Here is a 27,212-nt window from a genome sequence, read left to right on the forward strand (position 1 = left end):
CGGATTTTATTTTTGGCGGCACCCCTGGCATGCGGAAGTTCCTCGGCCAGGGATCGAACCCTCAACCCAATAGTGACCTAAGCTGCTGCACTGACAACACCAGATCCTTAACCTGCTACACCACAAGAGAACTCCATCAGATGGATTTGATTTGATTTGATTTTTGCTTTTTAGGGCTGCACCCAAGGCATATGGAGGTTCCCAGGCTAGGAGTCCAATCAGAGCTATAGCCGCCAGCCTAGGCCACAGACACAGCAACTCGGGATCCAAGCCGAGTCTGCGACCTACACCACAGCTCACGGCAACGCCATATCCTTAACCAGCCAGGGATCAAACCCAAAACCTCATGGCTTTTAGTTGGCTTCCTTTCCGCTGTGCCACAACAGGAACTCCGTAATTTTTTTTTTTTTTTTTTTAGGACTGCATGTGTGGCATATGGAAGTTCCCAGGCCTGGGGTCAAATTGGAGCTACATCACAGCCAAAGCAATGAAGGATCCAAGCCATGTCTGAGACCTACACCACAGCTCATGACAATGCTGGATCCTTAACCCACTGAGCAAGAGCAGGGACTGAACCCACGTCCTCATGGACACTAGTAGAGTTCGTTACCACTGAGCCACGACAGGAACTCCAAGAACATCTGAATTCTAATCCTGGTGAGTGAGTATAACCAGAAGAAGGTGGGAAAGGAATGTGAAATGTCATTAAGACAAGATAGAGATAGAATCTGATCGATTGTATTTGAATCAGTTCTCAAGAAAGAAACTTCTATGTGGCTGAAGGGGAATTCTCGGTATGTAAATCAGGAGAAAAAAAGCAAGAAAGATTCTCCAATAATTTTCAGGGAAGTTTTTTTTTTTGTCTTTTTGCCTTTTCTTGGGCCGCTCCCCGGGCATATGGAGGTTCCCAGGCTAGGGGTCTAATTAGAGCTGTAGCCGCTGGCCTACGCCAGAGCCACAACAATGTGGGATCCGAGCCGCGTCTGCGACCTACACCACAGCTCCCGGCAATGCCGGATCAATAACCCACTGAGCAAGGCCAGGGACCGAACCCACAACCTCATGGTTCCTAGTCGGATTTGTTAACTACTGCACCACGATGGGAACTCCTCAGGGAAGTCTTGATCCAGGGTTATTACTACTCCATGATTTTATTTTATTTTTTACTTACTTATTTATTTTTGCCACACCCGTGGCCTGTGGAAGTTCCCTAGCAAGGGATCGAATTTGTGCCATAGCAGTGACCCAACCTGCTGCAGTGACAAGGCTAGATTCTTAACCCTCTGCACCACAGTGAGAACCCTGCCTCCGCCGTTTTCTTTTTATGGCCGCATCCGCGGCATATAGGAAGTCCCCCAGGCGAGATGTCTGATGAGGGCCAGGGGTGGAAGGAATTGGAGCTGCAGCTGAGGCCTATGCCACTGCCATGACAACACCAGATCTGAAAACCATCTGCAACCTACACTACAGCTTGTGGCAACTTGGGATCCTTCACCCACGAAGCAAGGTCAGGGATCAAACCCACATCCTCAGAGACAACAATGGTCCTTAGCCCGCTGAGCCACAATGGGAACTTCTGCCCCTTCTATTTCGAGTGGCTCTTGGGGACAGTCATCATTCATCTCCTTTTTTTTAATTTTTTTGTCTTTTTTTTTTTTTTTTTTTTTTTTTTGCTATTTGTTGGGCTGCTCCTGCGGCATATGGAGGTTCCCAGGCTAGGGGTCTAATCGGAGCTGTAGGCGCCGGCCTATGCCAGAGCCCCAGCAACGCGGGATCCGAGCCGCATCTGCAACCTACACCACAGCTCACGGCAACACCGGATCGTTAACCCACTGAGCAAGGCCAGGGACCGAACCCAGCAACCTCATGGTTCCTAGTCGGATTCGTTAACCACTGCGCCACAACGGGAACTCCCATCTCCTTTTAAAATCATGGAATACCAGTCAGGCTCGCTACCACTGAGTCACAATGGGAACACCAAAGATGACTTTTTTTTTTTTTTGTCTTTTTAGGGCTGTACCCATGGCATAAGGAGGTTGCCAGGATAGGGGCTGAATTGGAGCTGTAGCTGTCAGCCTAGACCACAGCCACAGCAACACCAAATTTGAGTACCGTCCTGCGACCTACACCACAACTCATGGCAACATTGGATCCTTAACCTTCTGAGCAACGCCAGGGATCAAACTCAAGTCCTCATGCATACTAGTTGGATTTGTTTCCGCTGAACAACAGAAACTCCCAAAGATGACTTTTTTTTTGTCTTTTTTTTTTTTGCCATTTCTTGGGCCACTCCTGCAGCATATGGAGGTTCCCAGGCTAGGGGTCGAATCAGAGCTATAGCCACTGGCCTACACGCCAGAGCCACAGCAATGTGGGATACGAGCCGCGTCTGTGACCTACACCACAGCTCACAGCAATGCTGGATCCTTAACCCACTGAGCAAGGCCAGGGATCGAACCTTCAACCTCAAGGTTCCTAGTCAGATTCGTTAACCACTGAGCCACGAAGGGAACTTCCAAAGATGACATTTTAAAAGTAACAACTTCATCCACATATAACTCACGTATCATACAATTAAATTATTTAAAATGTATGATTCATTATATATATTTTTGTTTTTTTAGAGCTGCGCTTGTGGGACATGGAAGTTCCCAAACTAGGGGTCTAATTGGAGTTACAACTGCCAGCCTAACGCCACAGCCACAGCCACAGCCACAGCCACAATGGATCTGAGCCCCATCTGGGACCTATACCACAGCTCAGGGCAATGCTGGATCCTTAACCCACTAATTGAGGCCAGGGGGATCAAACCCCCATCCTCATGGATTCTAGTTGGGTTCTCAACCCTACTGAGCCATAATGGGAACCCCCGATGTTTTTTAATACTGAATAGAGTAATTGTCACTCCAAAAATTTTTTCTTTTTTTTTTTTCTCTTTTGGTCGCCCCATGTCACATGGAGTTCCCAGGCCAGGGATAAGATCCGAGCCATGGTTTTGACCTAAGCTGCAGAAATGCCAGGCCAGAGATCCAACCTTCATCCAAGCATTCCCAAGATGCCACTGATTGCACCTCACTGGGAATTCCCAATTTTCGAACATTTTCCTCATCCCAAAAGACACCCTCTCCCCCTTGCCCCATAGCCACTGGCGGCCCCTCTCCATCTCTTCATTTCCCCCTAAGCCCTGAGTCCTAGGCAACGACCATCGACTTTCTGTCTTGATACTTGCCTCTTCTGGACATGTCATGTAAATGACATAATACACTATGTGGTCTTTTGTGACTGTCATCTTGTATTTTTTTTGAAGTTTTATTGAAGTTATTCTCTAAGTCTTTGTTTGTTTGGTTTGGTTTGGTTTGGCAGCGCCCCCAGCATGCAAAAGTTCCCAAGTGACGGCAGCGGCAACGTGTGCCAACTGCTAGGTCACCAGGGAACTCTGTGACTGACTTTGAGTTAGCATATGTTTCGATGTTCACCCATGTTGCAGCATGTACCCAATACTTCATTCCTTTTTAGTGTGGAATAATATTTCATTGCATGGATGTACCATATTTTATTCATCCCTTCATCAGTTGATGGACATTTAAGTAGTTTATACTTGTTGCTCCTTATGAATAATGTTGCTTTGAACATGTGTATGCAAGCATTTATAAACGGAGATGAAATTCACATAACATAAAACCATTTTTAAATAAACGATTCAGTGGTATTTAGTGCATTCACACGTTGTGCAACCACCATGTTTAATTCCAAAACATTTCATGACTCTAAAATAAAACCCCATGACCTCTGAAGAGTTACTTCCCATTCCCCTTATCTCCAACATCTGGTGACCACCAATCTGCTATTTTTTTTTTCCCTTTTTGGCTGCATCCGCGGCGTGTGGAAGTTCCCTGGCCAAGGATCCAACTCACGCCACAGCAGCGACCTGAGTCCCTACAGGGACGGTGCCGCATCTTTAACTCACTTTATCGCAAGAGAAGCCCCCAGTCTGCTTTTTGTTTCTATGTACTTACCTACTCTGAATATCTCTTATCAATGAAAGCATAAAGCATGTGACCTTTTTTGGCTTCTTAGCAAAATGTTTTCAAAGTTCATCGAGCTGGAGCATGCATTAACACTTCATTCCTTTTGGCGATTCATAGTCCATTACACACACATGCCACAATTTACTCATTCATCTGTTGACGGATGTTTGGGTTGTTTCCACCTTTAAAAAGTTTTTGACAAAAAAATTAATTAATTTAAAAAAGACACAATTTTTTTTAGGGCCACTCCTGGCATATTGAAATTCCCAGGCTAGGGGTCCGATGGGAGCTGCAGCTGCCAGCCTACACCACAGCCACACCAACATGGGATCACAGTCACATCTACCACCTACACTGTGGCTTGCAGCAACGCAGGATCCTTAACCCACTGTGTGAAGCCAGGGATCCAACCGTGCATCCTCTCGCGAACACTAGTAGGTTCTTAACCGGGCCGAGCCACAATGGGAATGAACCCCTTTGTTTCCACGTTTTGACCACCATGAATAGTGCGGCTGTAAATATTAGCGTGCAAGGATGTGAATACCCTGTTTTTAATTTTGGAGGGAGGTAGATACCTAGGAGTGGAATTGTTGGGTCATATAATACATCTTTGACAAGAGCAGAAATTGGACTTTTAAACAATACTCTCAGGAAGACTGTTGTTGTTTTCTCTCTCTCAAAGCAAATGCCATAAAACACAGAAAACTGAGTAGGAAGAGCTGGGGGTGATGATATTATATGCTACATAAATGTATTCATTCAAACGAGTGCTTGCAGTTTCCATCTAGCAGGTCACATCTCAAACAAAACAACCAGATTCCAAGCCCAGCTTAGTTGCTTGTCTTGTTACACAATTCTGTTGTCCACTTAGCTTACAGAAGCAATGAAGCCATACAGGTAGTGCTGAAAATCCTGGAACTGGAGAGGTAAGATTATAACCTTTCAGGAAAAGCAGCAGCTTTTTTCCCTAGAACGAGGGCCAGGTAAACTCATTCCGAGGGAGAGCATGTTTCTGGCTTCGCGGACACCTCCTAGGACTTAAAGAACGTCAGTGAAATCTGATACCCCACTCTTCATTACAGAGAACTTTTTCTACGTTTGCTTGTAGACGACTGCTCTGGAGACGGCGGAGACTAGGTGGAGGAAAAAGAGAAATACTGTGTAAGTCTCTACATCTTAGGAATCAGAAGTAGAAAGGCCTCTGTGGAAACTACTGGGACCAACACGGACCAGGGTTTTAAACAAGATGGTGGCTGAGGGCAGGACCGCTCTATCTTCCCGCGCGAAACTCTATGGCAGAGCAGAAGCGCAGTTTAGAGAAGTGAAGCTGAGAAGGGTGGTAACCCGACCAGCACTAGCGCGCTAGGGCGGCTGGAATCGAAAGAGCTCTGCCGCGCATGTGCGGAACCGTGGGGGATGGGCTCAGAGACAAGGGGCCCACCCCACAGCACAAGTTTTCTGAAACGTGTGAGTCTTTTAAGACCAGCTAAAGCCGAAGTGGGGCGTTTCCTAAGACGCATGCGTTCTAGGCAGAACCAGCAATACAGTGGCGTGGTCTTTTCAACGCCTGGCGTACAGACGACGTCTGAGGTGGAAGGGGCGGTCAGGATTCCCAACACGCATGCGCTTTGAGGCCGAGGCGTTTCCTTCAGAGGGTGTGGAGTGCGGGGCTCCTTATTGCGCAAGCGCAAGGACTGTCCGGTAGAGCTGGTGGTCTAACCCGGGGAGGGGAGAGGAGGTGGAAGGGCTTAAAAAACCGGGTGCGCCTGCGCGTTGTCTGCCGGTGGGACGAGCTCAGGCTTTGTGAGGGGCGGGGTCACGTATGCGCGTCATTGGATGGGTAGGTAGGAGGGAGGGTGGAGATCGGGGAGGGTCTGTGCGCTTGCGCAGTGCGGGGGTGGAGGGCGGAGGAGATAGGTAGCACGCTTGCGCGGCTGTCACAGGGCTGCTTGGTTGGTCAGTGGGGAGTCGGCGCCTGCGTACTAAGACCCGTGTGCAGCAGCAGCGGCGGCGGCGGTAGAGGCGGCGGCGGCGGCGGCGGCGGCGGCAGCGGGCTCGGAGGCAGCGGTTGGGCTCGCGGCGAGCGGACGGGGTCGAGTCAGTGCGTTCGCGCGAGGTGAGAGCGGGCAGGGCGCGCGTGCGCGGAACCTTGGCTTGGGCCTGGGAGTAGAGATGGAACTGCGCGAGTGTCGGGGAGGGGGCAGAGGGGAGCGGCGGCCACCGCCGCACGGGGTTCGGTCGGCCAGCAGCGCGAGGTGCGGAGAGGCTCGGGCGCGCGCCCCGGTTGGCGCGCGGGGTGACGGTTGGGGCTGGCCGGGTGACGTTGGAGCGACGCAGGGCGGGGGACGGCGAGCCGCGAGGCCGCCACGCGGGAGAGGCCGCCGGGCGGCCACGCTGGGACGAGGGCCGGGGGCCAGATCGGCCCGCCGGGGCAAGGGTACCTGGGCCGTTTAGAACCGGGAGCCGCGCGGCCACGTGAGGTGGGGGAGGGGGCTATTCGGTGAGAGGGCATGTGGGGGGGGTTGGCGGCCAGCGAGGGGGAGGGGAGGCGGCGTGGCTCCGGCCTGGCGCGGCCTTTGAGGAGGGGGCGCCCGCAGCACCGGAAGTGCCCCCACGGCAGCCTGCCCTCGGGGTCGGAGGCCGCATGGCCGAACGTGGACGGGGGCCGCATGGCAGCGCGGGGACCCCTCCCCCCAGGTCCCCGCCACCGGAAGCCCCGGGCGGCCACATGGTGGGCGGGAGCCGGCAACCCCCCGCGCGGGGAGAGCTAGTCCTCGCGGGCGCTTAAGGGGGCTTGGAATTTTGAGGAGTGCGAGTAGCCCGTGGCCCGGATCCTGATCACTCCGGAGAGCCGTCTGCGGGCATATGTTAGTGTTCTCTTCCCTCATGGGCCCCTGGGGCTTTTCCCCCAAATCCTCCTGTGAAGCGAGGTGGCCAGCCAGGTGTAAGTGGCACTCTTCCGTGCTGGGAGGCTAACGAAATGGGGAGACTGAGAGAGAGCAGTTGGACGGGAGCCCAACTCTTCTCGGTCATGCCGACAACGGCTTAAAGTCCTGGGCAGATGAGTTACTCTGTGTGATAGGTGCTCTTCACCTTGTCACTGTCGTTCTCGTTGGGTCTGATTTGGGAGTTCCCGGCTTTAGAGTCCATAACTTTGCTAGCTTAGTATAATTTATTCTACTTTCTAACTACTACCAGCCTTTTGCTTTCATTTTATTGTCATTTACCACTCCTCACTCCCCCACTTTCTACTGACTGTACAGGCCCGGCCTGCAAAGCCGACAGGACTGATGCATCCTGGGAAAAGTGGGAGGGCCCTCGAGAAGAGGCTGGGTTCCTGGGTTCCCTTTGGGAAACCAGAGGTGTTTGGCAGGGAGATCTGTTAGAAAACAACTTTACTTTCTTCCCCTCGGCTGCATCTGCAAATGCATGTTGGAGAGGCGGGAATCCCCCAAAGAGGCCTTGTGGTTTCCTGTACCAGTGACTGGCTCGTGTGTGGATAGGGGGGGGGGGGTGTAACAGAGACGGGTGGGGCTCCCTGTCCTCCGGTCTCCACCCCCCTCCCCTCCATTAGCCCCGCCCTTTTGCTGGCTCATAGCTGCTCACCTAATTATAGCCCTGGTTCTGTGTGGGGAAGAGGGGTGGTTGGTTTCACTGGCAAGTAACACCTGAGTCCTCCCCGTACTGGGAGGCAGGCCTTTGCCCATCTCAGAGATTTGGCATCATAACGTCCTGGAGGTCTCCTATCCCAAGCCGCCCCTCTAGCTTTCATTTGCTGTGGGGATCCTGCTGATCTTCCGCCTGCATATACACACTAGTTCTGAGGTATTTTTGATCCCCGTCAGGATGTAACGTAGGAGCTTGTACCATACTATGCGGGTAGTGGAATAAAGGGGGAGGAATGAAGTACTGTTTCCAGAGTAGAGTGGAATAGACTGGAGATCCTGTGTGAACTCTGTCCTTACTGACCCTAGTTCTTTTCTTGACTCTAGTTGGAATCGAAGCCTCTTAAAATGGCAGATGATTTGGACTTCGAGACAGGAGATGCAGGGGCCTCAGCCACCTTCCCGATGCAGTGCTCAGCGTTACGTAAGAATGGCTTTGTGGTGCTCAAAGGCCGGCCATGTAAGATCGTGGAGATGTCTACCTCCAAGACTGGCAAGCACGGCCACGCCAAGGTTAGAATTTCACTTCCACATTTTGCCTTTCCCACAAGCTGGCATCCGTGCTGGTCCTCTACCTTCTTTAGCTCTTTTATTACTGTCCAGTTCCTGAGCTCAGCCCTTAGCCTGGAACACCTTTCAACTGCCGCGCCAGCATTCAGCTTTTTCCTTGGTTACTCTCCTGTGGCCTGTCATCCTCGAAATCCCTCCTTTTCTCCATCGATGTGTGAATCTCCCAGCTTTTCTTCGTGCTCCTTTATGTATGCTCTGGCTATTCAGGTGCTCCGTCCTTGTTTTCCTGATTCCCTTTTTCTCCTTTGAGACCTTGTAGGAACTCTCTTTCCATTGCTTTGCCCAGGATCTCTCTCTGCAGTCCTAACACAATGCACCCTTCCCCTGGAGGGGCTCCCGTGTACCTCTGAGCTTCTGAATTGCTGCCCCCTCTGCTGGAGCCACCTCCTGCTTCTTTGGGTCCTGATATTCTTTCTGCTTTTCTTGTAACTTTGTACTTTTTTTTTTTTTTCTCAGAAGTTCAACCTGGCCCATCCATTTCTCGTGGTTTGTTCCCTAAATAGGTTTTTCCAAACTTCTGTTGCCCTGGCATTTGTTCATCCTGGGTCATCCCCTAATGCTTCGATCGTGCCTCTGTACTTACTGTTCTTTCAGGTTTCCTTGTTTCCTAAATGCGTGGTCCTTTCTGGTGTCCCCCAAGTCCTTTTTCTTTTTGACTCTTCCTTTCTCATTCCTTCCTGTTTTCTGAGCTTTTTTTCCTTCTACTTTTCTTATTTTCCAAGTCCTCAGCCTTTTATGCTGATGTCCAAAAAAACCTCTTCTGAACTTTTACCTGGATTCCTCCTGCTTCCCAAGGACCTTGGCCTCATTCATGTTTTGATAGCTTGAGGTAACTGACTGCTCCAGGCCTGCCCTAAAACCTTCCCTTGTGCTGTCAATTCCAGTCGTGGCGGTCTTTGGCCTTCAGCTCTTTTTAGGGGCTTTAGTGTTTCTTTTTTGAATTAATTGGTTCCATTGCCAACTTCCCTTATCTTTGCCCTGACAACTCAGTCTGACTTCCCTTACCAGCCAGGGAAGCTTTGATGAGCCTTTATCTTCTCCATCCTAGAGTCTGGTTGGGTTTCTCTCTGATGTGATGCATACACACAGGTCCATCTGGTTGGTATTGACATCTTTACTGGGAAGAAATACGAAGATATCTGCCCGTCAACTCATAATATGGATGTCCCCAACATCAAAAGGAATGATTTCCAGGTATGGAGATGGTTGGGCGCAGATGGGGTAGTGGTTGGGGGTGGGTGGAGGGAGATGCATACTGATCAGAAGAGCTTGGGCCCGAGAGATGGCAGGAGAGGGTATTTGGTGTCAGTTTGCCACCCGAGTTTGCCCATCAAGATTCTTTATCCTCAAGCTACCTGGGCCTCCCTTCAGCTTCCTTCCCTGTCTGCCTTCAGCTGATTGGCATCCAGGATGGGTATCTATCGCTGCTCCAAGACAGCGGGGAGGTGCGAGAGGACCTTCGTCTGCCTGAGGGAGACCTCGGCAAGGAGATCGAGCAGAAGTACGACTGTGGAGAAGAGATCCTGGTATGGTGCCTCCCTTTGTTTTGTGCCCAGCTCTGTTCCTCCGTGCTGCTTCCCCAGCTCAGACTTGTGACCGTCCCCCCTGCTCCCTCAGATCACGGTGCTGTCTGCCATGACAGAGGAGGCAGCTGTTGCAATCAAGGCCATGGCAAAATAACTGGCTCCCAGGTGAGCACGACCCCGCCCCAAAGCCCCCTTCACACACTTTGTCATTTCCATCAAAGCGATGCTTTCAGCATGGTCATGGTTGTTCAAGGCTTATTTTCTGCCCCCAGCATGGCCCTGTCCCCCTTGCCCTTTTTCTCCTTGAAGGTTTTGCCCTGTCTCACCTGGTTTCTCTCTCCTACTCAGGGTGGCTGTGGTGGCAGCAGTGATCCTTCAGCCTGCAGAGGCCCTTTCCCCCAGCCTGGCCCAGCTCTGGCTTGGCCCTTGGCTGGACTCCTACATGACTTATTTGACGTTTTATTTTGGTTTCCCTACCCCCTCAATCTGTCGGGGAGCCCCTGCCCTTCACCCTGCTCCCTTGGCCAGGAGTGAGCGAACCATGGCCTTGGCGAAGCTGCCCTCCTCCTCTCCCCTCACACTACAGCCCTGGTGGGGGAGAGGGGGTGGGTGCTGCTTGTGGTTTAGTTTTTCTTTTCCTTTCTTTCTTTTTTTTTTTTTTTAATTCAACCTGGAATCAGAAAGCTGTGGATTCTGGCAAATGGTCCTTGTGCCCTTCCCACACTCGTCCCTGGTCTGGTCCCTTACTCCCCCATAGCCCTTTATCCCAAGCACCACCCCAACAGACTGGGGACCAGCCCCCTCCCCTGCTGATGTCTCTCCCCAAGTCCCTTTAGATGGGGAGGGAAGAGGAGGAGAGGGGAGGGGACCTGCCCCCTCCTCAGGCATCTGGGAGGGCCCTGCCCCCAATGGGCTTCACCCTTTCCTGCGGGCTCTCTCCCCGACACATTTGTTAAAAATCAAACCTGAATAAAACTACAAGTTTAATATGAAGCCCCCAACTCAGCTGCTTCTTTGAATTAAATGGTATTTGCTGACCAGGAAGTCAATGTGGAAATGAGAGAGTGATTGGTAATCTGCTGTCCCATTGTGATTCCTGCGGACCTGCTGCCAACCCCCACCCCCACCCCCACCCCGGGCAGCCCAGTGGGAGGTAACACAGACAGGAGCAGCATGGGGGCAGTGGCAGGTAGCTTTTATTGGCCTGGGACTCGAGGCACACCAGGGATCCTCCCCCACAGTAGGGGGCAGGGGCTGTGAGCGAGGTTGATAGACTCTGACGGTCACTTGTGGTAGAATCGCGGGTTCTGGCTGTGCTGGATGAAGGGGAGCCGAGGGCCAGGCTGGCTGGTGGTTGCAAAGCCCGACTGGCAGCAGTAATGAGAGGAGGGCTTTGTCAGTGCTCGCCCTTCCCCTTCCTTCTACTCCCGCAGGGGACTGACAGCCATGGCAGAGGAGGAGGGAAAAATGGGGGTGGGGACCACCTGTCCTACCCAGTCCTTTTTGCAACTTGGTGATGTAGGCATTCTGGTGGGCTTACCTTTCCTGCTGGTTGCATCTGCACAGGGAGCTGGGGTGAGGCAAGCAGTCCAGGGGCTGGATGCAGAGCTTGGGGATGCATGGGGCGGAGGGAGGACTGCAGAGAACAGAGTCAGCTGAGGCAGCCTGGGGCTCCCCTTAGTGCGGGCAGCCCTTCCCCTGATTTCCCAAGATTTTACTCACTGAGTCAGAGAAGCCAGTCTGTTGGTTAGCGTGTTCCATCTGCTTTTGTAAGGACAGGGCGCCACCGGGCTGGAGGAAGCCTAGGTGGGGAGGAAGGGTGTGTGAGGTGAGTAGAGAAAGGAGGCGAAGAGGAAGGGAGGACCGCTGGAACTGGGCCCCTGCGTGGTGTCTGTCTACCATCACCTGTCTGGGTGGGCTGAAAGTGGCTGTGCACAGCATAGGGCTGTGGCTGTGGCTGAGACAGGTACTGCACTGCAGGAAATGCCGAAGGTGCTGAGGAAGGCAGGAGACAGCCATTAGGACCTCCTGGTAGCCCGTTCACAACACTCCTCCCTTAGAGCCTTGAGGAAAGCCCCTCCTCCCCTTTGCCCAAGGCTCACCTCTGAGCTGCTGACTAGGACTATAGGCAGGCTGGGTGGGTCCATAGTGAGGTGGGGGCTGAGCAGTCCCATAGGCGCCGCCGGGGCTGCCTTGGAACTGCCCATGCTCCGGGGTCCCTGCGAAAGCAGCTGCTGAGCCCACGTAGTGTCGGTTCTAAGGAGGGAGGATGAGAACCACTGTAAACTCCATGAAGCAAAAACTCGAGTGACTGAAAGGCCCATTTCCCCAACACACTCATGACTTGAATGCTGGTTGGGTAAGGATGCGAGGCCGGCTGGAAGTAGCGGGAGTAAATGACAGCCTAGATACCCAGTCCTCCTGCTCTTACTGTAAGCACTTGGGGGCCGAACATCTGTTTGGCTCTGTCAGCTGCCATGAGGGTGCCTGGCCGATTGTGTCCTCCGGGGCTCCCTAGAGGGAGATGGGCTTGTGATGCTGCAAGAAGAGGCTGCAACCCCCAGGAAGGCCCATCTGACAAGTGGTTTCTTTAATTCTCACCCTGCATGCTGAGGAGGTGAGTTCCTGTGTGAACAGTCAGGCCTTGCTGGTATGCTGCCGATGTCAGAGTGGTCAGGTCACTGAACAAGAGGCAGGCACGTCAGATCAAAGGCAAGCCTTTTCCCCTCTCTGCTCCCGCAAAAAACTTGATCTCTTGTTACCTGATCCCAGTTAGACTTTGGGCCCCAATTTTATTTTTAGCTCCCCAATCTCACCTCTGCTCCTTCCGCCTCCGTTTTTCTTCCTCATGTAAAACTTTCTTGAGCTGCAGGAAAAGCTGGTGCTTCTCTTCCTGGAGGGCCGAAAGCTTCTCCTGCAACTTCAGGATCTGGGAAGGAAGGAGAGGGATGAAAGCAGGAGAGCCAAGGAGGGCAGAAAGGGCTGGGGAGAGATCAAGGGACTGCTTACTTGTTCCTTGGTCTCCTCTAGTGACATTCTCTCTTCCATTTCCTTTTTTTTCCTTCTCTCCTGCTCTTCCTTCATCTTTTGTTCCATCATCTTGTCCACCTCTTCTTCCTCTGGAGGAGTCAGAGTCAGGCAGAATGGGGAAGTGGCAGAGTGGTTAAAAGATTAGAATGTTAGCGATTGAAAGCCAGCAAGAACTGGTTATCCCATCGCACTTGGTACGAACTCTTTCCCTCTGAAAGAGACAGGTTTGCCCACCACTGCAAGAGGACACTGGGGACAGGGAAGTTTGTTAGGTGCTCTCCAAGGTCCTTGCCAGCTCACGGTTCTGGAGTTTAGATCTGGCCTCAGACTCCCGCCACGTCGGGGCTATCGGTCCCTCCTCTGGCTGTGGCCGCCGCGCAGGGTCTGCCCGTGGGTCGGGGTCAGCCCCGGGAGAGCAGCGCGCCCCGGGCCGTGCGTCCTCCCGCTCTGGCCCCAGCTCACCCTGCCGCTTGCGCTCCCGCTCCATCATGATGTGCCGGTGCAACGCCCTGGCCATGGCGTTGGAAAGCTTGGGGCGCTCCAGGAGCGCAGGCATGGTGCTGCTGGGGGCGCTCGGGCCGTGGACGCCCGGCTCTGTCACTGGCTGCCAGACCTCAGACCGGGCCTGCGGGGAGGCGGGCGCTCAGAGGGAGCGGACCAGGCCGGGGCGGAAGCCACTCGCCCGCCGCCCCGGTCACGTGCCTGCCGCCGGGCCCGCCTAACTGCGCGGCTCCTCCGCGAGCGCGGGCGGGGGTCTCGGCCTCGGCGCTCCCGCCCCCTGCCCGCTACCCGGGCGCCGGCCCCTCCCTACCCGTCTTCTCGTCGCTTTCTCCGCGGCCTCCCGAGCGCCTGGGCCGTGGCGTCACATCCGGCCGCTGGGCCGAATCCTTCCGGAGTCGAGGCTGTCGCGGCGCTCGCGGGCCGGCGGGGCGGGGCGGGAAGGCGGAAGCGCGGGCGACGGGTGCCCGCGGCGTCCAAACGCCTCCGCTGCGCCCCGCCCTGCGTCGACCCCGAGGGCGGAGCCCCTGACGTGGCGGGCCGGGCCTCCTCCCGGGTCGGGGCGGGGGGGGGGGGGGGGGGAGAGGCGCGCGCGAGAGGCCGAGGCGGCTGCTCTGAGACGGCGTTTATTGGCTCCTTAGAAATCAGAGTCAGTAACAACTGTACAGAGGCCCCGACCCGCGCCCGCCTTCCCCACTCCCGCCCGGCCCGGAAAAGCAGCTTCGTGTGGGGCGCGGGGAGACGCCTCTGGCCTTCACAGTAACCAGGAACAGAAACGGAAATAAATTAAGTGTAGGGGGAGGAGTGGCGGGGAGGCGCGCTCCCCAGATCAGTGCATGGAGAGGGTTCCCCAGGGCCGGCGGCCGGGCCCCTCGCCGCCCTCGCCTCGAGGGGCTGTCCAGTCCCGGCCCCGGGCGCTCCTCTGCGAGCCCGCCTACATGCTCCTGTGCATCTGCCAGGCTGAGCACCGTGCATGCCGCGCGTCACTGGAATGAGGTGGAGGCAGTCGTCACTCAGAGTCCACGGGCCCAAGGCCCTGCTGTGCTTGTCGTAGTGCGGTGTCACCCCTCATTCCACCCGTACCAGCAGGGCATAGAGGAGCGTGGCCCCCTTCTCCTTGGTCACCCACTCGAGTTCAGCTGGGCTGAAGTGAGGGTCGGGAGGCTCTCTGAGGGCAGCAGAAGGGGGCCCGGGGGTGTAGGAGCCAGGGCGCACGCACACCTGGAACGCCACCTGGGCCTGGTGCGTCCGCTGGGATTTGGGGTCCCGGAATCTGGCAGGCAAGAAGCAGAAACGGGACAGTGAGGCCTCTGCCCCCAGTACCCCTCGCTCTTGCTGGCTGCAACCACCGCCCTGATGGTGACCTGACCCTGAGCCTGAGCAGCTGGCCCTGCTGTTCCCAGGCATCAGCCCCTCCTTACTGGGACTTGGCTTCGCCCTTTCCTCCCAAGGGTCTTCCTCCCATGCCCGCTCCCCTCACTCCCTCCCCTCCCCTCTCCAGGCCTTTGCTCAAATCCCACCTTCTTCTTTTTTTAGGCCCGCACCCATGGCATAAGGAGGTTCCCAGGCTAGGGGTCTAATTAGAGCTGTAGCCACCGGCCTACGCCAGAGCCACAGCAAGTGGGATCCGAGCCACATCTGCAACCTATACCACAGCTCACGGCAACGCCGAATCCTTAACCCACTGAGCATGGCCAGGGATGGAACCCGAAACCTCATGGTTCCTAGTCGGATTCGTTAACCACTGTGCCACGACGGGAACTCCAAGTCCCACCTTCTTAATGACGTCTGCCGCCACTACCCTATTTCATAGGCCAGGTCCTGCCATGCTTCTGATCCACCTCACTCCACTCTACATTTTGTTTCCATAGTATTTACATGTCACCTTCAAAGATACTAACTACTAAACACTCATTAGGCACAAACACTCCAGAGCAAGAGAGGGCAGAAGTTCCACGTGGCTAGGGTTCCCTTTTTTGTTCTGTGTGACAGGGCCAAGTAAGAGGTCTTTGTTCAAAGACTGTGTGAAGGGCTGGGTGGAGATGGGCTGGGAAGGAGGGTAACACCAGATCCGAGCAGCCCTGGGCCCCTCCCGGGTACTCACTGCACTTTGGATGCCAGGGTCTCGGCCCCGGCATATTGGAGGGAGGGGGAAAGCAGCACTGGAGGGGGCTGCTCCTCTCGGGGAGGCGCGCAGTTCTCACCAGGCTCCTCAAAGCCTCCCCCAGGCTCTCCCTTCAAGGGCCGGCAGCTCAGGATGGAAGCGGTACCTGTGAAGAGAGCGGGGTCAGGGCAGCCCGCCCATGGCCCACCCGCCCGGCCTGCCCCGCCTCTGCTGGCACCGTGGTACCTGCTCCCAGCTCCCCCCGGTCTAGCACCCTCCGCACGGCTGCCACGTTGCTCCCGTGATACGCCATGTGCCACTTCTTGGTTAGCGTCCCAGCCTCCAGGCGGGGATTCACCCTAGGAGGGGGACAGAGAGGGCAGATGGGGCAAAGGTCCCTGGCTCTTGCTTGGTCATCCCCCAAGCAAGAAGACACCCTCCCGGGACCTTCGTTTCTCAAGGGGGCAGAGGACCGTGAGGGAGATGCACGACCCTGTCCCATGTGTACCTGAGGTTGAACCTGCACCAGCCGAAGGGCAGAGCATATTCCCGGGGGGGCTCCCCGCGGCGCCTGTGGGCCTCGTCCCCTCGAAGCTTGCGGCAAGACTCACAGTAGCACAGGCTACGCTTTGGCGGGGGCAGGAAGTAATCCTCTGTGGAGAGTGAGTGGCCCACTTTGTGGCTCGGCTCCCGCCCTAGGTCTCAGGCACACGGCCTCTTTGCTGCTCTCCGGGACCCTGGCTCTGGGCCGGGCTGGGCATGAGGCAGTTCAGGGAGACAGGGACTCACCAGGAAGCAGCAGCAGTTCCTGGAAACGGGAGCAAAGGGCGTGGTACTCGCAGCTCTTAAGGGGGCTGGCAGTGGGTGGTGGACCCCAGCACACGCTCTCCTTGATACCTGCGGGAGCAGAGCGGGCAGAGGTCACAGGAGCTGGGGCCCGAAGTACGAGGCCGGGTGAGGTGGGATCCCGGACCCGTGGGCTGGCTCACCATCCACCATGTCCGCTTTCTCCATGTCCCCCTGGGTTCCAGTACTCTTTCCACTGGCAGCCCCTGGTTCAGGGCTCACGATTGTCACCTGCAGGAGAGAGCGGTGGTCAGCTAGGCTCTGACCAGCCCCCCGCGCCTGCTGACCCCCCTTCATGAACACAGACGTCCCCCTTCCTCAGCCCACCCGGCCTTCCAGGCACCGCTCCTCCTTGCCTGCGCTGCCACGAACCTGCTCGCACTGCCCGTAGAGGTCCACGAGCGCGTGGCAGGGCTGGGGCACGTCTGGCACAGCCACGCCCTGGTCCAGCCCATTGATGTGGAGATGGAGCCCTCCAGAGCCGTCGAGCCGGAGTCCCAGGATGGTGCCTTCAGGACACGTGTCCAGATTGGGCCCAAACTTTTCACAGATCTGGGAGGAGACAACTACTGTCTGCCCAGAGATCAGACTCACAGGGCAGCAGCCACCCCTGCCCTTCACTCAACTTGGGGTCGCCAGCCCCGGGGCTTTGCCTCCACATGTGCCCACCATCCAGGCTCTTCCCCTGCTCCGGTCTCCTAGAGCCCATCTCCCCTTCCCCCTGCAACGCGCTCCGGGGAAGGGACACAGGGCACGGGGGGAGTCGGAACCCATCCAGGCCTTGATGCTCACCCCTCCCCCACCCGCTGCAGGGCCCGCCCTTTATACCTGTGGCCCCACCTCCACGGCGAAGGCCCCCCCCCCTCCCTTCCGGCCAGACCCTTCCTCCTCAGAGGCCTGGCTCTTCCCCATCTCTCTGCTCCCTACCCACCTTGAGACCGTTGTGGAAGACGCCGCGGCCCCGCAGCAGCCAGGCTGCCCGTTTGAGGGCACAGGCAGAAGCAGGGAAGTTGAGCCTCTCCGGCGGGCAGGTGATGACTCCCAGGACAAGGGAAGACGTCCACTGCCGGTTCAAGAAGTCTATCCGGACCTGAGGAGAAGGCAACTACTCCGCAATCTCGGCCTCCGGGAAGAGGCCACGCCCCCAGCAGAAGCAAGCTCCTCCCCGCAGCCAGCGAGGGAAGGTGGCACCCCAAGGGCAGGCCTGGGATGCGCCCCTCCTGAAGCCTGGAGGGACAGGAAGCTGCCGTTTCAGCTGTGGCCCTCCCTATTTCAGCCTTGGTCTTGCTGTTAGCCCTGAAAGGATTCCTATCCCTGAGGCTCCTGCCCCGGCCTAACTCTGACGTCCTGCAGGCTGCGGCCCCTGCCACACTCAGGATCCCGAACCTCCCTGGCCTCCCCCAGCCCCTCCCTACTGCTTCCCTCACCAAAGCCCCCAGGTGGGCACCTCCCAGAAGCTGATCTTAGGATTCCCACCTCCGGGCAGGAACAGAAATCTCAGGAGGCTCATCCAAGGGGCGTGCTTGCCACTTTGTCCTCAACCTGGAAAAGCCTTTGTCCAGGAAGGCTTGGCCCTGAGCTCCCCCAAGCAAGTGGAGCTGGGGATAGGGAGGGGAGGCCCACCTGGACCAGCAGCTGGGGCACCAGGGGCTGGTTGACGACCACGATGCCCTGATTGTAGCTGGCCACTCGGGTCGCTGTGCGGTTCCCGTTGGACAAGAGGATATTCTTCCCGTGGTTCTCCAGGAACTCCAGGGCCGTGGGCATAACGGCCACCTGATCCTGGCCCTGGTGTAGAAGAGAAAGTGAGCTGCTAGGGTCGCTGATGCGAAGCATGAGCCGCCCCAATGGAGTTTATGCAGAGCCTGTGAATGAGCCTCTGCCCAGCCAGGACTGGATCAGAGAACCCGAAGACAACCTGGTGGCCCGTGGCCCACCAACTGCCCGTCCCTGGGCCCAGTTGGCCCTGCTGCTGCCTCTTACTTCTGGGCCGTGCTCCTCGCCCTCGTCTTCCTCCTCGCCCTCACTGCCGGTGTCCGAGCTGGGGGAAGGCGGCTGGGTGCCCTCTGGTTCGTCCAGCCTGGTGGAGCTGACAATAGACACACTCCGCACTGGCCCGTAGAGATCCAACACGGCCCACACGTTCTGGGGGCACACAGACCCGGGGGTCAGAGACCAGGGGAGGGCTGCAACCCCCTCCCAGCCCCAATGAAGGTTCTGGGGCTACCTTGGCAATGCCGGTGGCTGCGGGCCCCATATCCTCTCCATCCACCAGGATGTGCATCGTGTCATCTGCGCCCCGGCGAAGGCCCACGCGGCTCCCCACCTAGGACCCAGGTGACGCAAGGACAGGGGCTCAGCCCGCCTCTTCCCCCCCCCACCCCCGCTCCCAAGCCCAGCCCTGCCCCGAGCGTCCGCTGCTTCACCCCCAGCCTCTCGAGGTTCCGGCCGTAGTTCATCCTCTGGAGCTGCCCGTCGCGCCTCACTTCACAGCTGGACACCATCCAGGTGGTCTTCGTCCGGAGCTCGGGCAGGGAGGGTGGCAGCCCCGGGCCCCCGCCCGCTCCGGGCCCCATGTCCCCAGGCACCAGTGTGGTCAGCCCGAGCCGGAGGGAGCCTGCCCACTTCTCATCCAGCTCCTCCACCTTCACCTGGGACGGAGAGACGCGCTCAGCTGCGCTCACGGGGGCAGCGGGGTGGGGGGCCGTTTGGCCCCGCTGGCAAGGTCCGCAGCCGCCTCGGCCACGTCTCCACTGCCCACCTCAAAGACCTCCTCGGTCTTGAGCTCCTTGGTGCTGAAGACGAGGCCGTGGGCGTAGCCGGCCGCACGCACCGCCCGGGTGCCGTCTTCCTCCAGAGTAATGTTCTTGCCACAGGTGCTGTGGAATCGGTGAGCCACGCCAGCCACTGCGGGAAGATGGCACGAGAGGAAGGGCGAGGGTGAGGGCAGCCAGCTTCGGACACGACGCGGGCGAAGCAGGAAGCTGACAGAAAGGCCCCACCTGCGGTACTCCCTCAGGGCCTCCGACACCTCTGTCACCCCGGCAAGCCTCAGACCCCAACCTGCCGTATGCCCAGCTACGGTGTCCCGGCCCCTGGGTGGCAGGAGAGCAGCCAGGCCGTGTGTCACTCCACCCCTGGTGCCTGCTGTCCCCCAGGGCTGCTCCCTCCCTTCCCCGCGGTCCTCGGGCGGCTGCTGCTGCAGCCAGCCTGTCTGAACGGCTCCCCTGACCTGGAAGCTCTATCTCTCGGGCCCGCCCTCCCTCCCTGGCGGCTGAACCTGGGGAGTGCAGGGGGAATGACTTCTCAGTGGCGCTGTTGCTGGTCGCCAGGCTGTTGTCCATAGGGCCGGTGGCATTGGTGATGGACACTTGGACGCACTGGCCGTACAGGTCCACTACTGCATACACCTCTGGGTAGGGAAGGAAGCGGTCAGGAGCCTGACAGGCTGGCGTGGGCTGAGCCGAGGGCGGCAGGCCGAAAGCCACAGCATCGTCACCTTTACCGGGAGGCAAGCCTGAGCAGGCGGCGCCTTGGTCCTGGCCGTTGATGAAGTAGTGCAGGTCACCCTTGGCCGTTCGCATCATGCCAATGCGCGCGCCCGTGCCCAGCGCGTCCAGGTCACACCCGTAGTTGTTGCGCATCGTGTTACCATCCTGCATGATGGCCGTGCCACTGGGGGATGACAGAGGGGGTAGGTCAGCCTCCTGGCTTCCTCCCCACCCAGGCCTCTGCCCAGACTCTGCTTGTCAGAACCTTCCAGTGCCTGGCACTGGGATCTCGACCTGGGGCCTGAGACCCGAGCTCATCGCCTCTGTGCCGAGGGTGCAGCTCCCAGGGAAGAGCAGGAGCTACCTGAAGAGTCGGCGGGGAGGGCTTCCCGGAACTGAAGGGAAGGGGCAGCCACACCCCCTGGGCCTGTCCTCATCTGTGGCCACCACAGGCCCAGAACCCCGCTTCCCTCACCCCGGCCCTGCCCAGCTGGTCCCCAAGGCAGGCAGCCCAACCTCAGCATCCACGTGTCGTAGTCGATGTCCGTCATGGTGTTGGGGAATTCAAGGTCCTCCGGCCGAATAGCGGTCACTCCTGGAAGGAGCCAGGGGGAGGTCGGCGCCGAGCCCCCGCCTCGGGCAGCTGGGACCGCCCCGAGGGGGGTGTGTGCACGTGCACAAACACACACACACACACACACACACACACACACACACACACACACTCTGAAGGGCTCCTCACCAGCCTCAATGGAGCCTGACCAGCGATCCACCATCTTCTGAATGACAATTTCAAACAGCTCTCCATCCCTCAGGGCCCTGCCAGGGCGAGAGGCCATCAGGCTCTACCTGGGCGGCTGACACTGGACAGTGGGAAGGTGGGGACACGAAAGTCCAGACACTGACCGGTTGGAGATGACGATGGCGTCGTTGAACTCACTGCGGCAGTTGTGGCGGAGCGCGGTGCGGCCCCCGTTGGTGATGACTGCGTTGCTGCCGTGCAGCTGGTGGAAGCGGAGGTCGGAGCCCCCGGCCCCTGACGACGGGGAGCTTGGAGACGCCTGGTTGTTCCCCTCGGGGAGAGGCTCAGGGACCGGGGGCACCTCTGCAAGAGCGGAGTCACCAGTAAGGCCTACAGCTGCCTCCGAGGCCTCCCAAGGCCGCCCCAGGCCCTGCCCCGCCCGGCCCTCACCCACGTCGTCCACAATGGTGGCCTGGGCCGCCTGGCCGTAGAGATCGACCACGGCATAGACGCCCGGAGGCACGTTCCAGGCGGCGGGGCCCTGAGTCATGCCATTGACGAAGAAGTGGAGAGTCCCGTCCTCCCGTCGCACCACGCCCACCGTGTCCCCTGCCTTGGAAGAAGGGGGGGCTGGAGTGAGGAGTCAGGCGGAGCTCCTGCCTAGGCTGGTCCCACGGCAGCCCCCGCCTTGCCTGCCTCCCCGCGGCCGAGACCCGGCGGTCCCCCCCACTGTCCCACCTTGAGCCGGTCCAGGTTGTGCCCGTACTCGTCCAAGATGGTCGTCCCGTTGTGCATGACCCCGTTCCCGGTCATCATCCAGGTCCCTGGGGGGGGGGGGGGACAAGGAGGGCCGAGGGCATGCGGGGGAAGCCAGAGCTCCTCTCCTTTGCACAGCGGTCCCCACATTACTCCCCAGAGTCATCGGCCCAGCCTGCCTCTGCTTGCTTCCCAGAGCAGGGCAAGGAAACGCTGCAGGTCCCCAGCCAGCCAGTGAACGAGTCGGCACAGGTGGGACAGGTGGAGGGCTCTGGGGACGGCTTCCTCCCTAGGACCTTCTCCCGGCCCTGCCCCTCTCGGGCGCTTACCAGAGCGCAGGTTGGTCATGGTGGAGGGCAGCTGGAGGTAGGCGGGGTTGTGGGTGGTGACGCCGATCTCGATGGAGCCGGCCCACTTGTCCACCATCTTGTCGATGCGAACCTGGAACACCTCCCCGTCCCGCAGGGCCCTGCTGCTCAGCACCACGCCGTGGTTGAAGTCGTCGGTGGCACTGAGGGCACCGCAAAAGGGGCCTCAGCTCTCAACGCACACACACCGAGCGGGCCAGAGCTTAGGCCAGCGATGCCTGCCCGACACCCGCTGCCCAAGTCAACCAGCTACACGCCGCACTCCAGGAGGCACCCCTTCTCCAGCCAGGAGGTCCCACACTCGACTCCCTCTGCCCCCCCCCACCGCGTCCCCGCCCCCAATCCCACGAGAGCCCCTTCGCAGGCCTCTCCCCAGCCCCACGGGCCTTACTGGGGCCTCAGGGCGGTACGTCCCTCGTGGGTGATGGCTGCCTTCTGCCCACAGTTGGGGTGGAAGAGCAGGCGCTCGGGTTCTGCCTGGGCGGCAGGAGCAGCGCGGCGGAGGGCCCCCTCGGGGGACAGCGCCCGCAGGATGGCGTTGTTCCGGCGGAGGCGGTCACTGTGGTTGTTATTGTGGACGATGGTCACCTTCACCGCCATCCCATACAAGTCCACCACGCCATACACCACCGGGGGCGTCAGCGGCGTGGCCACGCCTGCAGGGGCGGGAGGTGCAGGCAAAGCAGGGAAGGGGGGTGAGGGGGCAGAATGACAGAGAGGGAGACTAAGTATGGAACAGCCAAGAGGATGAGACACGGACCCCCCGCCCCGGGCCAGCCCCTGCCCCCGAAAGCCCCGGCCCGGCGGCCCCTCACCCTGATCGATGCCGTTAATGAAAAAGTGCAGGGCAGAGTTGGACTTCCTCGTGAGACCGATGTGGTCGCCCTCCTATTCAAAGCAGAAAAAGAACAGCCTGGAATCTATTCCCAGTCGAGCTCCAGACTTGAACCGGATGGAGACCACGCGAACAGAGGGGTCCCAGAGCCTCCCCACCAGCACGCCCTGCGGCAGGGGAACCGTTCCGCAAGGCTCCCACGAGTCTCAGGCCGCTCCGAATGCTCGACACAAGTCAGGCGCTGTGTTAAACCAGCTTCTGACCACCAACCTGTTAACCCTCATGACGACTCACCAGATGCCACTAACTGGCTCGTTTTTAGACATTAACAAGGAAAGACTACCAGGGAAGAAAAGCTTCTTGGCTCAGATCACTAGCACAAAAGGCCGATGGGAAAGGGGAATTGAACCCATCTGACTCCAAAATCTGAGGGCCTAAGTGCTGGGCAACCCTGCCTCTGCGGAAGGAAGCTTCGGGCAAAAGATAAAAGGTCTTGCTCCAGGTCAGAGAACGTGGTGCCCATCAGGGACGCACGGCACCAGGGCGCCCTGGAGAGTGGCCCGCACGCTGTATCCCGCCCTCACCTGCAGCTCATCCAGACTGAATTCACAGTACTCCCGGCGGGTGCCCTTGCCGTTGGTCAAGATCCCGCAGCCGCTCATCATGATGGTGCCTGGGGCAAGCGGACACCCTGATTAGGGGACAGGCACCCTCTACCTCGGCCACCACTGGCCATGCCCCCGCCCTGCCAGGGGCCGGTACCTGACTGCAGGTTGGTCATGGTGGCTGGGTACTCCAAATTGTTGGGGTTGTGGGTAGTGACACCAATCTCAATGGAGCCCGACCACTTATCTACAAGCTTGTCAATGCGGATCTGGGGCGGGGGAGGGGGGCGGAATGTTAGTGCAGAGAAAGGACCCCCAGCCCTGGGCTCGTCCCCAGGCTGTCCCCGCCTCTCCGCCTCCAGCATCCAGAATGGAGCCCCGTGTCTGGCTCCCAGAGGGCAAGGTGTCAGCCAGACGCCAGACCCCGGGATCCTGCACACCTCAAACATCTCGTTGTCCCGGAGTGGGCGGTTGGTCATGACGACCCCATTGTTGAATTCATCCAGGGGCCGGCGGCGCTCCGCCGTCTTATTATTGTTGCTGAGTTTGATGAGAGTTCCACACTTCTCATGAAAAAGCAGGGCATCGTTGGAAGTGAGGATGGGCGAGGTGGCAGCACCACTAGGCCCTGGGGCCTCCCCTGCTGGTGGGGAGCTCAGGTTCACGTTCAGGAGCCCCCCGTTGTAGGCAGACAGGATGGCATTGCTCACCACCTCCGAGAGCTCCATGTTGGCAAAGTCTATGGCAGCGAGAGGGAGAAAGGAAGCAGCGATGAGGCTCCTCCCCCTCGGGCTCGCTGTGCTGTCCCTGCCCCTCTCCTGAGGTCCCTCCCTGTCCACCTCACTGCCCGCTCCCCTTCCCAGGGCCTCCCCGGAGCCCTCACCATTATGCGACTCAAGGCTGTTGGGAAACGTCTCCGGCCGGGCCTGCGCTGGGGATACCATGAAGGCTGGGGACCAGGCGGGGTGGGAGGGGAATAAGGGTTTAGCCCCTGCCGCAGGGCCCACAGCCTGGAGACCCCTCCTCTAGCCCCTGCTCTCCCCTTCAGCAGACTCAGGGGCCTGAGTGGCCCTGCCCACAACCCAGCCTGCCTGTCACTAATCTCCCCCACGCCTTCAGCCAATCCCTCTGCCCCGCCCCTCCACCTCTGCCCTAGCTGTGTTCTCACCTTCATCCCCAGAGGTCCCCTGTTCAGCCAAGGCAGAATCTTCAGGGGGGGCGGAGGGCTCGAGGGGAGGTGTGGGGATGGGAGTGGGGGGGCTGAAGCCTGGTTCAGGGGGAAGCACGGTGATCTGGGTGCACTTGCCGTAAAGATCCACGACGGCCCAGACACGAGCGGGCAGGCCCGTGGCGGCCACACCGCAATCCCGCCCGTTCACCCAGAGCCGCAGCTCCCCGGCAACCGTGCGCTCCACGCCCACACGGTCCCCTTCGCCAAGCTGGTCCAGGTCCTGCCCATACTCCTCCAGCACAGAACGTCCATCCCTCAGCACCGAGCAGCCTGACACTACCCACGAGCCCCCCTTCAGCCCCGTGGCGCTGCTTGGGAAGTCCAGCACACTGGGGTCCAGTGCCGTCACCCCAATCTCAATGGAGCCACTCCAGGAGTTGACCTGTGATGGGGTGGTGGACAGAGGCTCAGGATGGGCCAGGAATGGGTGTCTCCCACCACTAGGAAACCACACTTCACAGACCACTGTGCCCCCCTCCACCTCTCAGCCAAGCTAACCGGCTTTTCTCTCTCAGGACAACAGGCATCACCACCCAGAGATCCAGTCCCACAAATAATTTTCTGGAGTCTGGTCTCAGGGGACTGTTCAACCCACTGTCCCCTAGCAACTCTGCTCTGCCCTCTGGGTGCTCACTGCCTAGGACATCATGCCTTTCCCCACCATGCCAGCTAAATACCCTGGCTCCCGCCTGCTGCTCCCTCTAACTTCCCTGGTCTCTGTGGCCCCTCAACTACCAAATCATAGCTCTCCATGCCCACACTCCTTGCTCTCGTGTGTAACGCTCTTCTTCCCGACCTAATTCTCTCCTAGGCTCCGGTTGCACTCAAATTCCCTCTCTTCCCAAATTCTGCCTCTGTGCGCCCGACCCTTCACCACATCAGACACATGCACACACACCTCCTTCTCCCTGAGTGTCCTCAACCATCTTTCTGGCCCAATTGGTGAGTCTGTCCTTCAGTGGATGTTCTTTCCTTGCTATCTACATCTCTGACATCTCTCCCTCCTCCGTCTCCCACAAATTCTTTCCGGAGGTCTGTTCCCTAGTTGCTATAGTGAGGGGGGCCCCTGTCCCTTCCCTGCTCCAGGATCTTAGGGAACTCAAGATTTCCTTGTCTGCTTCTCCTTGAGACATGATTCTGCTACATGCTCCCTTCCTGCCATCACTTGGTGTCCTGCCCGTCGGTTCCCTCTCGGTACCCGGTGATGTGGGCTACCATGGCTGCCCTCCCTCATCTCCCTCTGGTCCCCTCCCATCACCCTCCATATCTCGGTTCCGCGGCCCCTGCTCCGCACCTTGCGGTCGATGCGGACCGTGAAGACGCGTCCATCGCGTAAGGGTTCCCGGCTCAACACCAGCCCGTGGTTAAACTCCTGGCCCGGCTGCTGCCGCCGCGCTGTACGCCCACAGGCCGACAGGCTCACCAAGCGCCCGGTGCGCGGGTGCAGCTCCCCGCCAGACCCCGGTCCTGAGCCGCTCCCGCCGGGGCCCCCACCCCCACCCGGCCCCGGCCCGGGGCCTCCCCCAGAGCCCCCACTCCCACCCGACCCCGCCGCCATCGCCGCTGACACCGGGGCCGCGCGACAGCCGCGCTTGGCGGCACCGTGGCAACCGCTGTGCACAGACACCCTGAGGGAATAGGACCGGGGGCTGGGGCCAGATATGCTTTACGGCACTGCCGGGCAATGAAGCATCCCGGGCTGGGGAACTAAGGACTACCACGGTGAGAGCAGAAAGGACGACGGGGTCGGGCAGGTTTGCTTTACGGCACGGGCGAGGTGACGGAGTGGCTCCGAGACGGGTGAAGACCGGCAGGGGGCTTTGCGACAGTGGAAGAAACGACTGCCCCTGGCAACTTTACGACGGGGGGGGTGGAGCCCAAACACGTTCAGCTTTGCGACAGCGGCACCGACGACCCCGCCTTCGTCGAGGCAGGCAACACCTTGAAGTATTCGTTTTACGGCCAGAGGAGGTGTCTTTTCTTCACGCCGTAGCTACGAAGTGGTGTGACCCGGGGCTGAGGAATCAGACTAGGGGAACCAGTGGCTTTATAATAAAAAATCTCTTGCCATTCACGCCCTGAGACCGGATGTGTCTCCCGACAGTGTCGCGGTCCCTCCGCTTTGTATCACAACTCTTGTGAGCGGCAGAGCGGGCCGGCTTTTGAGGGATAAAAGGCTCGCAGGTGTTAGTCGAACCCATCTTGAACTCAGTCCAACTAAACTTAGATTTTATTTTTTTGCTCTTTAGGGCCGGCACCTGAGGCATATGGAAGTTCCCGGACTAGGCTCCGGGTCCAATCAGAGCTGCAGCTGCCGCCCTGCACCACAACCACAGCAGCAGGGGATCGGAGCCGCCTCTCTTGACCTACACCACAGCTCATGGCAATGCCGGACCCTTAGCCCACTGAGCGAGGCCAGGGATCGAACGGGTGTCCTCATAGATCCTAGGCCGGTTTCATTTCCTCTGTGCCACAAGGGGAACTCCCAAACTTAGATTTTTTTTTTTTTTTTAATCCAGGAGTAGAGTCCAAAGGAACCCCGGCAGGCAGTTTAAAGCAGTGCCCCTGACGGTCCCTGAAGACCCCCCCCCCCAAAGCTATTTAAGCCCCCAGCTGAACTCTCCCAAAGCTCAAGCTGAGGTTGGAGGGCTGTGACATCACAATTAGGTTTCTCGCCCCATGACCAGGACCCCTGGCTATGATTGGTTAATTCGGATGAGGGCGGTGATGAGGGAGAAGGGCGGGAACAAATCCCGGAGACAAAGAAAGGTTTTAGGGTGGAACAGAAAGGGAGGGGCACGTAGCGAAGCTCTCAGCCTGAGGTCCCGAGATAGTTTTGACTCCGCCCCCCGAAGCTCCAAGGCGCGGGGGCGGGGGGGGGGGGAGCCTGGGCCCCGCCCAAGGGGCCCGCTCCCGC

General features: G+C 58.5%; 3 protein-coding genes across 11 annotated transcripts; 1 reads left to right on the forward strand and 2 right to left on the reverse strand.

Moving 5' to 3' along the window:
• The first annotated feature begins 5,169 nt into the window (after positions 1-5,169).
• EIF5A (eukaryotic translation initiation factor 5A) lies at positions 5,170-10,782 on the forward strand. 5 transcript variants are annotated; one of them, XM_047757436.1, is made up of 6 exons: positions 5,170-5,189; positions 8,021-8,206; positions 9,353-9,457; positions 9,658-9,789; positions 9,881-9,954; positions 10,138-10,782. In XM_047757436.1, the coding sequence occupies exons 2-5, from the start codon at positions 8,042-8,044 to the stop codon at positions 9,941-9,943; spliced, it is 465 nt and encodes a 154-aa protein (XP_047613392.1). In that variant the 5' UTR covers positions 5,170-5,189; positions 8,021-8,041; the 3' UTR covers positions 9,944-9,954; positions 10,138-10,782. The 5 variants fall into 5 exon arrangements, with proteins under 5 accessions (XP_047613392.1, XP_047613389.1, XP_047613393.1 ...); XM_047757433.1 differs by lacking the exon at positions 5,170-5,189 and adding an exon at positions 5,477-5,495; XM_047757437.1 differs by lacking the exon at positions 5,170-5,189 and adding an exon at positions 5,711-5,729.
• A 185-nt stretch (positions 10,783-10,967) lies between these two features.
• GPS2 (G protein pathway suppressor 2) lies at positions 10,968-13,779 on the reverse strand. The gene is made up of 11 exons (XM_047757432.1): positions 13,631-13,779; positions 13,282-13,444; positions 12,799-12,908; positions 12,606-12,718; positions 12,391-12,470; positions 12,221-12,303; positions 11,892-12,045; positions 11,695-11,784; positions 11,512-11,591; positions 11,330-11,425; positions 10,968-11,156 (listed from the first exon to the last, which is right to left on the reverse strand). The coding sequence occupies exons 2-11, from the start codon at positions 13,373-13,375 to the stop codon at positions 11,073-11,075; spliced, it is 984 nt and encodes a 327-aa protein (XP_047613388.1). The 5' UTR covers positions 13,376-13,444; positions 13,631-13,779; the 3' UTR covers positions 10,968-11,072.
• Positions 13,780-13,929: 150 nt separating this feature from the next.
• Positions 13,930-26,145, reverse strand: NEURL4 (neuralized E3 ubiquitin protein ligase 4). Of its 5 annotated transcripts, none has more exons than XM_047757556.1 (29): positions 25,590-26,145; positions 24,233-24,677; positions 23,948-24,013; positions 23,505-23,803; positions 23,222-23,333; positions 23,044-23,132; positions 22,440-22,512; positions 22,016-22,280; positions 21,586-21,767; positions 21,239-21,324; positions 20,951-21,113; positions 20,665-20,863; positions 20,501-20,577; positions 20,275-20,353; positions 19,773-19,942; positions 19,548-19,679; positions 19,029-19,174; positions 18,694-18,918; positions 18,495-18,593; positions 18,251-18,412; positions 17,891-18,055; positions 17,199-17,357; positions 16,640-16,819; positions 16,411-16,498; positions 16,211-16,318; positions 15,930-16,074; positions 15,668-15,780; positions 15,422-15,587; positions 13,930-14,590 (listed from the first exon to the last, which is right to left on the reverse strand). In XM_047757556.1, exons 1-29 carry the CDS (start codon positions 25,851-25,853, stop codon positions 14,386-14,388), a joined length of 4,662 nt encoding a protein of 1,553 aa, XP_047613512.1. In that variant the 5' UTR covers positions 25,854-26,145; the 3' UTR covers positions 13,930-14,385. The 5 variants fall into 5 exon arrangements, with proteins under 5 accessions (XP_047613512.1, XP_047613511.1, XP_047613514.1 ...); XM_047757555.1 differs by having other exon boundaries at positions 19,767-19,942; positions 25,590-26,144; XM_047757558.1 differs by lacking the exon at positions 23,948-24,013.
• Positions 26,146-27,212: the final 1,067 nt, after the last annotated feature.

Source organism: Phacochoerus africanus, chromosome 14 (assembly GCF_016906955.1).
Source record: "Phacochoerus africanus isolate WHEZ1 chromosome 14, ROS_Pafr_v1, whole genome shotgun sequence".
Taxonomy (NCBI): Eukaryota; Metazoa; Chordata; class Mammalia; order Artiodactyla; family Suidae; genus Phacochoerus; species Phacochoerus africanus.

Excerpts from the sequence above, each read along its gene's own strand:
- GPS2 (XM_047757432.1), bottom strand. The coding sequence starts at position 13,375 with ATGCCTGCGCTCCTGGAGCGCCCCAAGCTTTCCAACGCCATGGCCAGG. Across the intron at positions 12,304-12,390 it reads TCACCTCCTCAGCATGCAGG|GGAGCCCCGGAGGACACAAT; the intron begins GTGAGAATTAAA and ends ATCTCCCTCTAG. Across the intron at positions 12,046-12,220 it reads TCGGCCCCCAAGTGCTTACA|AACCGACACTACGTGGGCTC; the intron begins GTAAGAGCAGGA and ends CTCCCTCCTTAG.
- EIF5A (XM_047757436.1), top strand. The coding sequence starts at position 8,042 with ATGGCAGATGATTTGGACTTCGAGACAGGAGATGCAGGGGCCTCAGCC. Across the intron at positions 8,207-9,352 it reads GCAAGCACGGCCACGCCAAG|GTCCATCTGGTTGGTATTGA; the intron begins GTTAGAATTTCA and ends GCATACACACAG. Across the intron at positions 9,458-9,657 it reads TCAAAAGGAATGATTTCCAG|CTGATTGGCATCCAGGATGG; the intron begins GTATGGAGATGG and ends GTCTGCCTTCAG.
- NEURL4 (XM_047757555.1), bottom strand. The coding sequence starts at position 25,853 with ATGGCGGCGGGGTCGGGTGGGAGTGGGGGCTCTGGGGGAGGCCCCGGG. Across the intron at positions 24,678-25,589 it reads CGGTCCGCATCGACCGCAAG|GTCAACTCCTGGAGTGGCTC; the intron begins GTGCGGAGCAGG and ends ACCCCATCACAG. Across the intron at positions 20,578-20,664 it reads GCCATCGTCATCTCCAACCG|GGCCCTGAGGGATGGAGAGC; the intron begins GTCAGTGTCTGG and ends TCGCCCTGGCAG.